This window comes from Nelumbo lutea, chromosome 4 (genome assembly GCF_056320005.1).
Source record: "Nelumbo lutea isolate HS-2025 chromosome 4, American lotus-T2T, whole genome shotgun sequence".
NCBI lineage: Eukaryota > Viridiplantae > Streptophyta > Magnoliopsida > Proteales > Nelumbonaceae > Nelumbo > Nelumbo lutea.
Window position 1 is genome coordinate 45,940,241 of NC_142687.1, and position 14,168 is coordinate 45,954,408.

At 36.7% G+C, this 14,168-nt stretch overlaps 1 protein-coding gene across 1 annotated transcript; it reads right to left on the bottom strand.

Moving 5' to 3' along the window:
- Positions 1–9,255: 9,255 nt before the first annotated feature.
- On the bottom strand, positions 9,256–12,348 carry LOC148855551 (basic helix-loop-helix (bHLH) DNA-binding superfamily protein). The gene is made up of 7 exons (XM_088982116.1): positions 11,960–12,348; positions 10,730–11,465; positions 10,399–10,521; positions 10,148–10,219; positions 9,993–10,058; positions 9,672–9,710; positions 9,256–9,567 (listed from the first exon to the last, which is right to left on the bottom strand). The coding sequence occupies exons 1-7, from the start codon at positions 12,256–12,258 to the stop codon at positions 9,403–9,405; spliced, it is 1,500 nt and encodes a 499-aa protein (XP_088838242.1). The 5' UTR covers positions 12,259–12,348; the 3' UTR covers positions 9,256–9,402.
- Between the last annotated feature and the right edge of the window lie 1,820 nt (positions 12,349–14,168).

A 14,168-nucleotide genomic window follows, 5' to 3' on the forward strand; every position in this document is an offset into this window, starting at 1 on the left:
CGAGCCTTTCTTTGGCGGGGAAGCGCGTTGACTGGTGTGTCTGGCTATGGTAGTCCCTCCACTGGAACGGGCAGTGGCGATAGGCCTTCGGGTCGTGTCCTATCTCATATGCTTAGACCGCTCTCCCCTTATGTCTGACCAATGCGCTTTGGAGTCCTCGGTCTGAGGATCATCCTTCGTGGGTGTTGGGACGTGAAGGGGGACAACTCGGTTGGGTGGCGCAACAAACCCCAATGTTTGCATGAATTCGAAGATCTTGCCAACCTTTTCCTGCATGACTCGGAATTGTGCTGGATCTATTGTGGCCGAAGGTTGCAGGACTTCTTGGTACGGGGAGTCACGGTGTCGGTTCTCCCGAGTGGGAAATGGCCAACTGATCGTTCATACTGGTTTTTAGGCATCTTAATCGCTTTCTTAATTGTGTGGTGAGGAATGAAAGATTTTTAGGAAAGGCTTTGTGTCATTCTCACAAACGACACCAATTTAATGCTACTCAATCCGAGGTGGTGCATGAACCAAGGATGGCAATTAGATAGTCCTTGCTAGTAGTGGCAGGTCAAGGCCGAGCTTCAAGGATGAGGCCGCACTTCAAGACGTGCGATCAAGGAAGAAGTTAGAGGCCCAAGGAATTACCCCCGGGTAAGTACTTTGATGCTTAAGTCAATAGGAGGTGGTGGATGGCCTGGCCGAGCTATAGGGATGTTGGTCCGGGCTAATTAGCAGTGTGGGTGTTAGAAGTCAAGAGAAAATCCCTTACCTCGAGCATGGAGTACCTTTTTATAGCTAGGGGGTTTATATCCTGATCGGAGTAGGTTTTCAAGAAAATCAGGGCAGAGTTCCCCACTGAGTTACCGGGGGTAGAGTCCTATTCCTTGATGGAGTTGTCTTCTCATCCCTATCCGCTAGGCAGGCTCATCCGTGAGGGGCGTAACTGACATGGTTGACGGGATCATGACAATGCCGTAGCCCGACCAGACTATGCCGATGTGGCCGAGCTGTGACAGATGGGCAGGTGCCTCATGGCCATCTCAACCATGTCCCCAATAGTGGTGTTTGGCAAGATATTGTTTAGGCTCTCGAGGCATGCACTACGTAGCATTGGTCGGTATGGGAAGTTAAAAGGGTGCAATATGGCTATTGAGCAAAATTTATCTCGACCGTTGAATTTTCTACAAAAGGGGAGATCAAGATGCCAAAAGATCACCATTTTCTATTGCATGTTACTTGAGTGCTCATCTAGTTCACCTCAGCTTGCTCCAGCTTGCTCCCTGTCTGCGTGTTAGTGTTAGACCAAGAGGTGTATGAACTCTTTAGTGTCCTTAGTGTTCATTTAGTAAGTCTTTATCCTTACTATCATGTCCTTAGTGTTAGACCAAGAGGTGTATGAAATCCTAGACTGGGATACCCCCAACGTTTCTTGGTCTACTCCCTGTGAGTTTGGATCGGATACTAAAAGTTTAGATTGACCCCTAGAGATGGAGGCCTTGCATAACCCAATATCAGTGGCTTTATGCTCAGGTTTCGAGGAGGTAGAGATAGGTAGGGAGCTGATGCCTAGGCAGAATGAGGCTTATAGCTGAACTTGTGAGGAGGTAGAGGTACGTAGGAAGCCAACATTCCCGTGGCAACTATGCCTATTGTGTAGAAGGGAAGCATGTTTGAATTAGAATGCATCCTTGGGCCTGCAGATGTGGAGAAGTTGTAGCATGAGTATTTCATTGCAGGTCACTTTGTAATCTAGGTCCCCGAGGCCGATGATAGGCCATGGACAATTGAGAGGGGGTGACCTGTGTGTACGAGCATCAATGCAAGCTGGGCTATGTTTGCCTCTTCATCTACTAACCAACGTGGCATCCAACTCACCCTAATCCTATTTAAGTGCTTGCTTTCCCTTATGATCCACTTGTCAGGCGAAGGATACTTAGATTAGCTACAACCTTAACACACCATTAGTACTCTCTATGAGTTTTTGTATTGATGGTCAACATTTTCTTCAAAGATGATGCCAAACTATTGATGAAAAATGATAAAAAACAATTAATGCTAGGAATAATATGCCATATAAACATTTCGATTCAATGATAAATAAATAATTTAAACTATTCAACGAAGCTTCGAGCTGAGCTCGAGCCCAATTCACTAGATCAATTATGAAACAAGCCGAGCTAGAGCCTATTAGAGTTCGGCTCGTGAGGCTCACGAGCTGGCTTGAATATATATATATATATAATATTATAATTATTAATTATTATAATTCTTAATTTTTAAATATAAAAAAATATTTATATATATAATTTTTATTTTTATAAAATATTTTTTTCTCAAAATTGAGCAATTTTTACTCGAGCCAAGCTCGAGCCTCGTGCTATTCGACCCCTATTGATACGTCTAATACGTGGAATATCGTATTGGTATTGGTTAGTAACGATATGAGATACGCTACGAATACAAGGGTATCCCGTCAATCCTTCGTATCGAACGGATATAGATGTGTGTCGACCTGTATTGCACTATTAAAAATGCAAATGAGGTGGTTTGAACCCATGTCACCTTACGCGCATTTAGAATTCACAAGGCTTAAAAACCAGTAAGCAACACTACATTTCGTGATATAAAGTAAAATAAAATAATTTTTATTAACCTTTTTTATTCATGTGCAATTTAAACAAAAATACATATTTATATTTAACAACTCTAACTAAAAATTAAAAAATAATATTTAAAAATAGTATTTTATAAACCAATATAATAAATAATGTATCAAATCCACATTTATATAAAAAGATGAATCTTGATATCAAGAAATTTATACAAATAGAATAGTTATTTTAAAACTTAAATTTATAAATTTATACATGATATAAATCTTAAAATTTTTATATACTTCTTTTAGTTATTAACTAATATTTTAATTTACATTAATAAGTAATAGCAACATATTTATTATTTACACAAAATAAAATATTATTTACAAAATATTGAAGAATATAATATTAAATTGAGCCTATCAAATCCACTAATCTACATTTATTTCAAAAAATTATTTTTATTTCATAAAATTTATATAAATAAAAATATTAATGATGGAATAATTATTTTAGTAATTAAAAACAATGAATTTGTATATGATATGCATCTTAGAAGTTTTAACAAATTTGATATACATTAAGTTAAGATTATAATTTTATAAATTATTAATTGATATTTTAATTTGCACTTGAAAATTTAATATTTAGTTAATTTTTTCTTAATGTTAAAAAAATATAATAGTAAAATAAAAAATAATTGATATAATAATTAAAATATAATAGGTTCATATGTTTAGTATCTTGGACTCTTGATTGATGTACTATAAATAAAATTATGCATCCTAGTTCATTAATCGTAATACATTTCTTCATATATATCCTTAATATTTATATTTTTATGTATTTATATACTATTTTGTGATCATTTTGATCTTAAATTTAGTGTTATTAATATATTTATGAAATTTGTATGTATTTCCCTAGCGTATCTATGCATTTCCATCTTTTTCATTCGTATCCATGCGTTTCCCTAGGGAAATACCTGGGTTTGAATCACCTCATTTGCATTTTTAATAGGGAGATTACTGAATGGACGCAACGTGTATGGGTGTGCATTGACCAATACAATGCAATACAGGTCGATGCATATCCGTATCCATTCGATATGAACAACTGATGGGATACCCTTGTATTCGTAGTGTATCTCACATCGTTACTAACCGATACTGTTACGATACACCCCGTATCGAATGTATCAATAGGAGTGGATTTGAGCCGAGATGAGTCGAATATTATGAGGCTCGAGCTCAGATCGAGACTGTTCTATAAGGCTCAAGATCGAACTTGAGCTCGGTTTGAGCCAAAACCTTGAGCTCGAGCTCGGTTTGAGCCAGAACCTTGAGCTCGAGCTTGGCTCGAGTAAAAAATTCATAAGCTCGAGCTCAATTTTGAAAAAAAATGTTTTATAAAAATAAAAAATTATATATAAAAATATTTTTTATTTGATATTTAAAAATTAAGAATTATAATAATTAATAATTATAATATTTTTATTTTATATATATATATATATTTGAGCCAGCTCGCAAGCCTCACAAGCTGAGCTCTAGTAGGCTCAAGCTCGGTTCGTTTCATAATTAAGCCAGTGAATTGGGATCGAGCTCGTCTTGAAGCTTGGTTGAAACCGAGCCGAGCGAGCCGATCTCAAGCAGCTCGTGAAAAGCTCGGCTCGTTGCCACCCCTACGTATCAATCACATAAATAGATATGAACATTTAAACTTCTACAACTAAATAGTCAGTAAGCACATATCACAATTTAGCATAAGACAACTATTTAGCTCCTCTTGAATCATATGAAGGATTCATTTAAGTATTCTTCTCTTGAATCATTTATATTTGGGGAATAGTCCATTAAATGCGCCTTGACCACATTTAGGGATGTTAATTTAAAACTCCCATTAAACCATTTATCTTCTCCTCAACATTCTCCCCCTAAAATATATGGATTGTTGCAAGTATCATGAAAGGAGGTAGCCTCGTTTCTATTTGGGAAGATGCATTCATCTCATTTGCATCTCTTCCCTTGTTTTACTACAACAATCATGTTTTAATCAACACCAAATTTCTCCCTCTTCTGTCATCAACAAAAAGGAAAGGAGTAAAGGGATAAATACACATAATCTCACCAAACCATAGATATAAACAATTAATAGCATGTGATGAGAAAATAATCATATATCACAATTTATTAGTTAGGAAGGAAATATATACTCACAATTATCACTAACTAAAAATTTATGTCAAATTTTGTGTCTTGGCCGAATCAAGCATTTTTCATGCTGTTAAAGGAGGTAAGAATTACTTGTTGACCCTATGTGTTTTGATGATAACAAACTCATTGAAAGTACTGATAGTGTGCTAAGTATGCAATTTAAGTAAGCTTCTCTAAGCTACAATTGTATTAAGAATAATTGCTATAAAAGAAGAAGAAGATATGGGAGCTTTGCTTGATTTAGATGCCTAGGCTTAATGATCTCAACACCAGTTTTTATCTCTTCATTGAGGATACTCCAAGGAAGTCCAGGAATACGAAGGCTGCAAGAATGTCAAAAGCTTTGAAGCTGCTTAAAGTGGACTTATGCTTCAACATCTCAACAAGAAGTGTACATCAAGTATTGGTTTAAAATATCGTATTTTTAGGATCTTGATGATAGTTGCATGGATGCACCTCTCTTGATGCTCAACAACCTTAGAGACCATTGGTTAGAATACGTTTGGCTTCTTGGTTTTCCTAAGTTTAAATATTGTACAATATTAAAAGCCATGGAAGAGCCCTCACACCTTTGGAGAAATATTTCTAAAGTTTCTAGGTGTTGAGTTATCACTAGTCAACTAGCCAAAACAATATAGTTGATTAACCTTAACAATAGAGGCTATAAATTGTCGATTGAGAGACATATTTGTCTAACATAAAATGTATAGTCAACTAACTATGATGATCAAGGCATGAAAATGCTAATCCAAGAGATGTAGTTGACTACCCCAAAATGTATAGTCGACTACCTATGACAGTTGAGGCAAAGTTTGCTTAAATTATGAAGAGTAGCCGATTACCTAAGAAAGTATAGTCAATTAACTTTTATAGGCCAAGTTAGAAAGCATTTCGGTCGATTGATTTGGAGGACCTAGTTGACCAAAGGGGAAAAAGGATTCCTCCCTCCTATTAGATGACTATTAGATTTTACTAGTCAACTATTTTGATGAATTTGACCCTTTGAAGTTTTAAATGGATACTACTATATTTGGTAAGACTTCTAACATGTTGGAACCATTTGGAAAGATCGCTAAAGATGGTAAAAGCCTCAAGTGGCTAAAAATAGTTACTTGCTCTCAAAACCACTATAAATATAGGTGTTTATGTTGATTCAAACAAGAAAGAAGTTAATGAAAATAACTTTGTGTTGTTAGTGCAAATAGTCTTTAGTTTTTTTTTTTTTTTTTTGAAAGCATGTTTGTAAGAATCCATTTATTGAAGAGATTTTTGAGCTTTAATAGTTTGAGATGTGAGAAAAGGTGAAAAGCCTTTGAACTTGTACAGTGCCACTCATTTATTGTAGGTTTCTTTACTAAGATAAGCATTTTGAGTCGTATGATTTTGCAACTGAATATATGTTGTATATTGCTTATATCTACCTATTTTGGAGGGTTATTGTATCCTACTACCATGTGCTTTGTCTATAATATCTTGAGTGCAAAGAGGAGTTCTTGGTTGAACACCATTAAGGTATGGTAAGCATCCAAAAATTTTACTAGTTAATGTCTTGTCGGCACCTGTAAGTCCAACTCGTAAGGTATTGCAAGCACTTGGAAGCCTTGCTAGTTGTAAGGCTTTTTTCTAGCACCTAAAAGTCTAGTTGGTTAGTGGAAAGTTTACTGTAGAGGACGTAGGCAGGGGTTTCTATTGAACCACTATAAATTCTTTTTTGCCTTGTCTATTTACTTTCATTGTTTTATTTATTTATTTATTATTTTACTTTTCAAGTTTCAATAATTATTATTCTACTAACATTTTATTAGCTTTTCTAATAACTACTTAAACTTAAATATCTTCTTATCTTGCACTTGTTGCACCTTATTTTGTTTATTTTCTTTTGATATGCAAGATACAAATTTCTTGCTGTAGTTATTGGGCTATAACACTACTTTTTTTTCGAGTCAGGCTATAACCCTACTAACCCTACTAATTGCAGTAACATTTACATTAATTGCTTTATATTTCCATTGTAGTTATAAATTGTTTAACTGCTTTATTTACATTTTAGTATGTTCCTTGGGGTTCTAGTTGCAATCTTCCAACTGCTTGAATCTCAAGTTGATTATTTCAATGGCTGGTCCTTCTCACAACTATTTCTCTGTACCTGGTCTTTTCATCTCTAACTACCTAATCAGCATATACCTCTTGTGTAGCTGCCATCTGTCCTGAATTACTTTACTACAAATGAAAAACCAGAGTGACTTAACAATTTTCTACGAGAGATTGATGGGGTCTAATGCTATGAAGCCCCCAACTGCATTTCTTAGTTCTTTGAAGATAGTAGAACACCAAGCAATAATACATGGATCCATTAGTGTCCAAAGCCACATCCTTGCTTCTCAACACAACCCGTTGGCATCCATTAGGATAGAGAGAACCAATGACCGTTGAAACTAGAGTTCCCAAAATGCCATAGTCCACAATCCTCTTCTTCGAAGGATAACATAAGAAGGATCTTGCTCCCTACTTGGCTTCTCATTCAAGTAAGATAAGTCCCACCTACTTGCTCTGTAACTCTTCTGTTGAAATGCTTGAGCATGCCTTGTTCTTATGATACGTTTGGTTGCCGAGAAAGGATGAGACTAGAAAGGATGGGATAAGAAACACTGGGATGGGAAGAGAAAATACTTTCTTAGATTTGCATCCCATGTTTGTTTCCCGAGAAATGATATGCTACATAACCAGTTTCCTGTGTTTGTTTACTGAGAAAATCGGTCAGTTTTGCAGTGTGATGTTTTCAATTGCTTGGCATTGTATTCATGCAAAAATCAGCACAAGAAATTGGTTTGTATTCATGCCATAATCAGCAAAACAAAAGTTTTGTATTGTTCAAAAGTTCACAGAACAAAGCATCCATCCATCACACGATGGTGTTCATCCCAGTAATGTGTCGAATAGACCCTGCTATTCAAAAAAAAAAAAAAAAAGGAAAAAATGAACACAGATCAATGGCCCTATGAACATTGTTACCTTTGCGTGAGTGAGAAAAAACGATATACATATCAACCCAAAGTGTATTGAAAAAAAATGACCACAAAACCGAAAAAATATAGAGCTTACGGTAGATCTATAACAGTCATAAATCATTTTGGATCTGAAAATTGTTAGGATATCTTACCTTTGCGCGAGTGAGCAAAGAGATTTGGACCCTACAAGTTTAAAAATACAAAAAATCTACAAGATAAAAAAGTGTTGATTTGTAGAAGAAATCAATGTTACATGTCAGAAATAATGGATTCTGGCCAGAGAGCAGCCATCTCTTCCCGCCGACAAGAGGAGCTCGACAGCTACAAAAATAGTATAAAAAGTACTCACCAGCCATCGACGGTCATGTTCATGGTCATACCTTGTCTGGAGATCAACGATAATGATGCCGATGAGAAAGCTATTGTTGACGCAGGTTGGCGGTGAAGGTTGTGCAGAAAGATAGCAGGAGGAAGAGCCCAATCTTTTTTCTCAGAAGTTTCCTTTCACACCGGGCTCACACCAAATCAACACGACCCTGTTTCGTCCATTTTGAGAACTCGCGTCCCACACGTTTCCCTTCCCATCCCTTCGAACAAACGCTGGATAACCGAAATCTTATGGGAATATCCCCATTTTCCCTTCCCCATCACAGCAACCAAACATACCATGATACCATTATGTCCTCCATCTTAGGCATGAAGTTTGGTTCGAAGTATCTTTTCCATTCGAACTAGGGAATATATATCCACGGTGTTCTTTCCATGAATGGATCAGTTGGTGGAATAATTTTGATAGTTAGAGCTCTCATAATGACATATCCTTTTTCAATGAGGGACTAATTGTTGCGGTGTATTCGGAAAGCTAGATGTAAGGTGGTGATTGAGGAAAAATCTCTCTCCCTATTTGGTCCTACAGGTGGCCCAATCTATCCTTGGGCGTAGTTTCATCATCTTTAGTTTCACTCCCAGATCCCTCCACATAGTTCCCCAACACATCTTCTGGTGTGAAACTCCTCAAGGTATGTTGAGAATTAATGTACTTTCTATTGTCAAGCTCACGATGAGATGGAAGTTGAAGATGATGGTTAATGCTTTCAAGGCTGGCTTGGCTGTGGGTTATCTGTTGGGGCTTTTTTATTTATTTATTCTTGACGGTGATACATTTTCCATTGTCAAGCTCCTGTTGGATGGTTCTTATGAACCTCCCTGGTGTATCAGGACTACTATGGTGGACTGCAGGACACGTATGTGTGGGCTTCACCCAAGTACAAGTCATTTACTCTCCTTGGTCATTAAACGAAGAGCTCATCTCTTAGCTAATTAGCATGGTAATTGCTCGATTTCTAATTGCTTAACTTGTTCTCCTTGCATTGAATGGAATTTGCCTTAATGACTTGATAAAAAAAAGAAGGAAGAAGAATCTGATTATTGAAGAATGCAACGAAATGACCAAATTCCTCAGAATTCCAGTGGAGCAATTGTATTAAGGTTTGTTCTCTCTATTTTAATAAGCAAGTTTTTCACTTTAATTACTACATATCAGCTAATGCAGATACATTTGGTGAACAATTTAAAACAAAACATGCCTTCATGTCATCTATACAAACATCCTCTATACGTCGGTGTCCAGTAATCTGATCCTGTGTTCTCACGATAAATTTGGGGAGTACAAGATATAGGGACTAAACAAAGACCTCGACTCTTAAGATCAAGCTTTGCCTCTCCTTTGTCCTTTCTCTCCAAGGTTCCCCACGGGTCCTGTGTCAAACCCAAAGGAAATAAAATCTTTAGCATACTCATTTTGAGACAATAACCAGTACATAACTGCAGTTGAACAATATAAAGTTCCTTTCTGAGAATACCTTGTTTGCATTTGACTTCATGTATGGATTACTCAACAGCTGCAAAAAATGAACAGTCAATCAAGTTCCTCTGAGATGGAAATCTTACTACTATTGCTACCACTACCACTAATACAATAAATGATGATTCTACTGAATCACCAGTTATCCCGTTGTTGTTGGTAGTGCTTGTGGTACCATTTACGCGTTATAACGCGTGATGGAAAGTGAAGGGAGAAGTGACTATTGTTACTGTCAGTGTCATACTTTCCTTATTCTAGTATTGCCCCAGTTGTTAATTTTCAGTTGAAAAGACGATGAAGATAAAAAGTTCCAGTATACCTGCACTTGCTCTTGCAGGAACTTTATATACCCAATTGCTTCCAATAGCACAGACGCTGTATCAGTCTGAAATTATTCACCAAATCTGATGATTAAGGACCATCCGTTCATAAGATCAAAGCTTTTCAATAACACAGCATATTTCCCATGGTTACCTTGCCAAACGGTGACACGATTTGTTGTAGAGTAGTGATCCTATCGCCTAGTTTCACTTTGGTAGCCTGCACCTGTAAATTTTCAGGATTCTAACAAGTTAAGAGTGCATCTATCCTTCTGCTTTTATTGCTATCACATATATATAGTTTACATAGACACAAAAACAGTCATATTTTCATGCTTGTTTATGCAGTTACTTTTATTGAAAATCTTAATTAACAACTATATCTTGATTCTAATATACTTTTACCTTAACAGATGTTGCTGTGGGCGTTTCATGCTTTGGTTTCTTGGGGTTTGTGTCTGAAGTATCTTCAGATCTTTTCTTCTTCCCTTCATTTGCAATTCCTGTTCCTCTTCCATTACTTTTTGCCTGCAGCATATTGATTTTGTAAGCTTGTAACCCAGAAGTGTAAGAGAAATAACAGATCATTCTTGCATGGAAGAATCCATCTAAATGGATCTTCGTAAGTGTCTAAAATGAAAATCATGAAAGAAAAATACAAATAAAAAAAAACATTATTGATGCTTGGTACTGCAGAATAAAATGGATAAAGAAGTATGTAAATGATTTTACTTACCAGAGAGAGCGAATCGTGTCCTTGTTTCTTACTTTCCAGTGAATTTGAGGCTTTCAGCGAAGGCTTGGAGGCCTGAAAATCCAGAAGGGGTTTGCTCAGGCAACCACTGAATGATAGAAGGTTCCTTGTGTTCGACAATCTAGTGTCTGTCATTCCATGGTAGTATCTGCTATTGTCTCCTAAGATTGAGTTGTTAAGACCCGTTTGATGTCCCAGACCATTATTGCTAAGTTGCCTTTGAAATGAAGCCCTAGAGGAATCCAACTCTTGGTGTTGGCTCTCCACCTTCATATTGTGCCCGTAACACGGCATGAAACTGGGATTTCTGTTTCCAGCCACCACGTATAAGGATGGATTGGACGGATTTTGCTTCATCTGAGAAAACTCAGGGTCGGAGTACTGGTCTAGCGAAGAGTTCAAGGATATATTGCATGTCGGTAAGGTAATCTGCCGATCAGCTTGAGAGTCGGGTGGGGCAATAGACCAGTTGCTGACCAAATTGGACAAGTTGGTCAACCTTTCGTTTTCAACCAAGTTTCCATTAAACCCAGAGAACTGTTTCTCCAGATTGTTAAAAGAAGTGGAGTTGGTGTATTCCCAGCCACCGTCCATCTTCTTCAGGTAATCACAGGCTGGTTCAAACATCTCGGATGATAGGTTCTTGGATGAAAGTCCTCCAAGAAAATTTTCACCGACATCTTGACCGCTGTTCAGCTCTCCATTGCTTCCGACGCTTCTGCAAAGTCGGATAAAAGTTTTGGATTCTCTTACGTAAATCATCTTCCGAACAGACTAAATTTGCTATAAATTAAATCTTGAAGCAGGAACACACAACTAGCTAATTAAGTAATTAAATTACATTATAAATCTATTAAAAACACGACTCTTGCTTCTTCTTCTTCTTCTTCTTCTTCTTCTTCTTCTTCTTCTTCGTACGTACACCTTTTCTATGATCAAGCTAGCTTTCCATAATAATTGTATGAAGAATATTTCTTTTTGAATTATTGTGGTTAATGGGTTATAAAATCATATAATATTTGACCTTCCTCTATTGCACCTATTCATTGCAGTCTCCTGTCTCTCCTTTTGATTGTTTATTCATCTTTTCATTCCACTGTCTGTTAGATTCTTTCTCCACTAAGATCAACGCCTAAAACAAGCATAACTCAAGATGGCTAAGATTAAAAATTTTCTTTCTACTTCTGGGTGTTAATAATTAATCAGACTTACAGCAAAACTTGGCTCCACAGATGATTCTCGGACGTGGGTTCTCCCATTAATTCACCTGATGAGGCAGGTTCCACAATTTGACGCGATGAGTCGACGCTTAGGCCGGAGTGATTGGATGCATTGGTAAAGGAGGTCGAGATTGAGATGTCTTCATCACAAGAAGAGTTGGAGTTGGGGTTCGTGAGGGGCCAAGGTGCTGTGCTATTCCATGAAGACAAAGAATTGTTATGAGACTCCCACCAATTTAGTGCAGTAGTTGTTGGGGTTGCAACCGAACCTTCAGACCCTTCTTCAGCCATACCACCACCGACTAGATCGACTTTGTGCTCAGAGGGATGCTATATCTTTGGTTTCTTTTCTTTCCTCTGGTGAGTTGGAAATTTATAGGCGATTGATCCTTTGGTAATGACGTACATATATAGGTTATCTACTTTTCAGGGAGACAATAGAAAATGCAACCCGCGTTCTTCCACTAAGGTGGTGGCCAATAATTATAGAGGGGGAGGGTCCATCAGAGGTTAGGTTAGGGTTTTTCTCTCTCTCTCTGAAGCACACGCGCAGAGACAAAAATATATGGATAGAGACCTCTTTTACAACCAAGAAGGACCAGTGGATTGATCTGATCACAGTTAAGGAGACGCTGATTTTGAAAATTACCAAAATTTCGTAAGAAATGGAATGTGATGGGAATCCAAAGTATATTCTTTTGAGTGTAGCATGAAAGTAAGCATAAACAGTTATATTTAGACCTTGAATGACATGAGACAATGGCCCTAGGCAGATTACTATTAACATGGGCCGATATCACTTTCTTTTGCCTTTTACTCTATATAGCAAATGGAAATTAAAAAGGCTTGTCGTCATCGTTCTCTGTGGGGTAATTAAGATGACTGGTTATAACATTTGCCAATTCAATGATTTGATGCTTGTGATTGACTGCCCATGGGTTGTCTCACTGCCATTGGATCGATCGGCCGCCTGATAATCCTGATCACCAACTTTAATGCTGAAAATTGTTTTACCTAAAGAGAAAACAAAGGGAGTGGAATATATTGGAGAAAAACTTTGACTTCTTTAGTTTACTTTTAACTTGTGAGCACAAAAGTTAAGAAGGCATAAAAAACGAAGCAAACACGTTGAAATGCAATTTTGGTTCCAGTTTTGTTGTTCTCTTGATGGTCTCTCAGCACCTAATAATTATGATTCAGGAAAAAAAAAGCACCTAGTTATAAAGCAAAAAATTTATTTTGTTTGTTAGCATCTAAGTACAAGGCAAAGCTTAGAAGTCAAGACAATTGACATAATGAAATCAATTTGAATACAGATGCCAATTAATGGTGTGAAAAATCAAACGATAATTTTGATGCACTAATGGAGATTCAACAACGCAATCGATAGCTTTCTGATGGCCTCCAAATATGGTGGTAAAAATGTCAATGATGTGCATTGGGTAAGAGACAGGTCAATCGGAACATGGGTGGAACAAGATACGGATTGCCAGGCATTTCGCACTTGAAAACTGAGACTAGTGTTCTCTATGTCCAGTTTCCATCATGGTTTTTATTTACTTTGGAGATGTTATGGATTAGCAGACTAACTATTAACAATGGAAACTTTAATTTTTTTTTGTTGGGGATCTACCTCTCCCTCTGGTTCATACATATATACATACACAAACAAGTTACATATTCATTTTCTTCCCATAGAAAATGTGCTTAGACTCTCCCTTTTTTTATTTTTTATTTTTGGTTTCAGATGAGCATGCTAACTCATTTCATTTGGACCATTTAATCAGTTATCCTCAGATTATTTGAGATAGATTATTTGAAATTGGTTACCTCTGTTACCCCTTTAAGTTTAATAGTACATGTTATTCTGATGATGGCGGATTTTTTACCAAGTATCTCTAGTGCAAACCCAATTTTGTGTGTCATTTTTACCTTAAGGCTGCTTTTGGAAATGATGCAAATAAGTGTGAATGCAAATATGTAGAGTGTAAAACGGTTCATATAAATTGTAAAGTTGGGTTAGTTTTGTACTGATAAATTTACCTTCCTACCAAACAGACTTTTATCTGTAATGGATGCAAAAATGAATTTCAATAAAGCATATATATATATATATATATATATTTATCAAAAGCCCACTTAAATGCAGATTTACTTCTTTTTTATTGATGTACTTTTACATCTTATTATCAATGTAAATA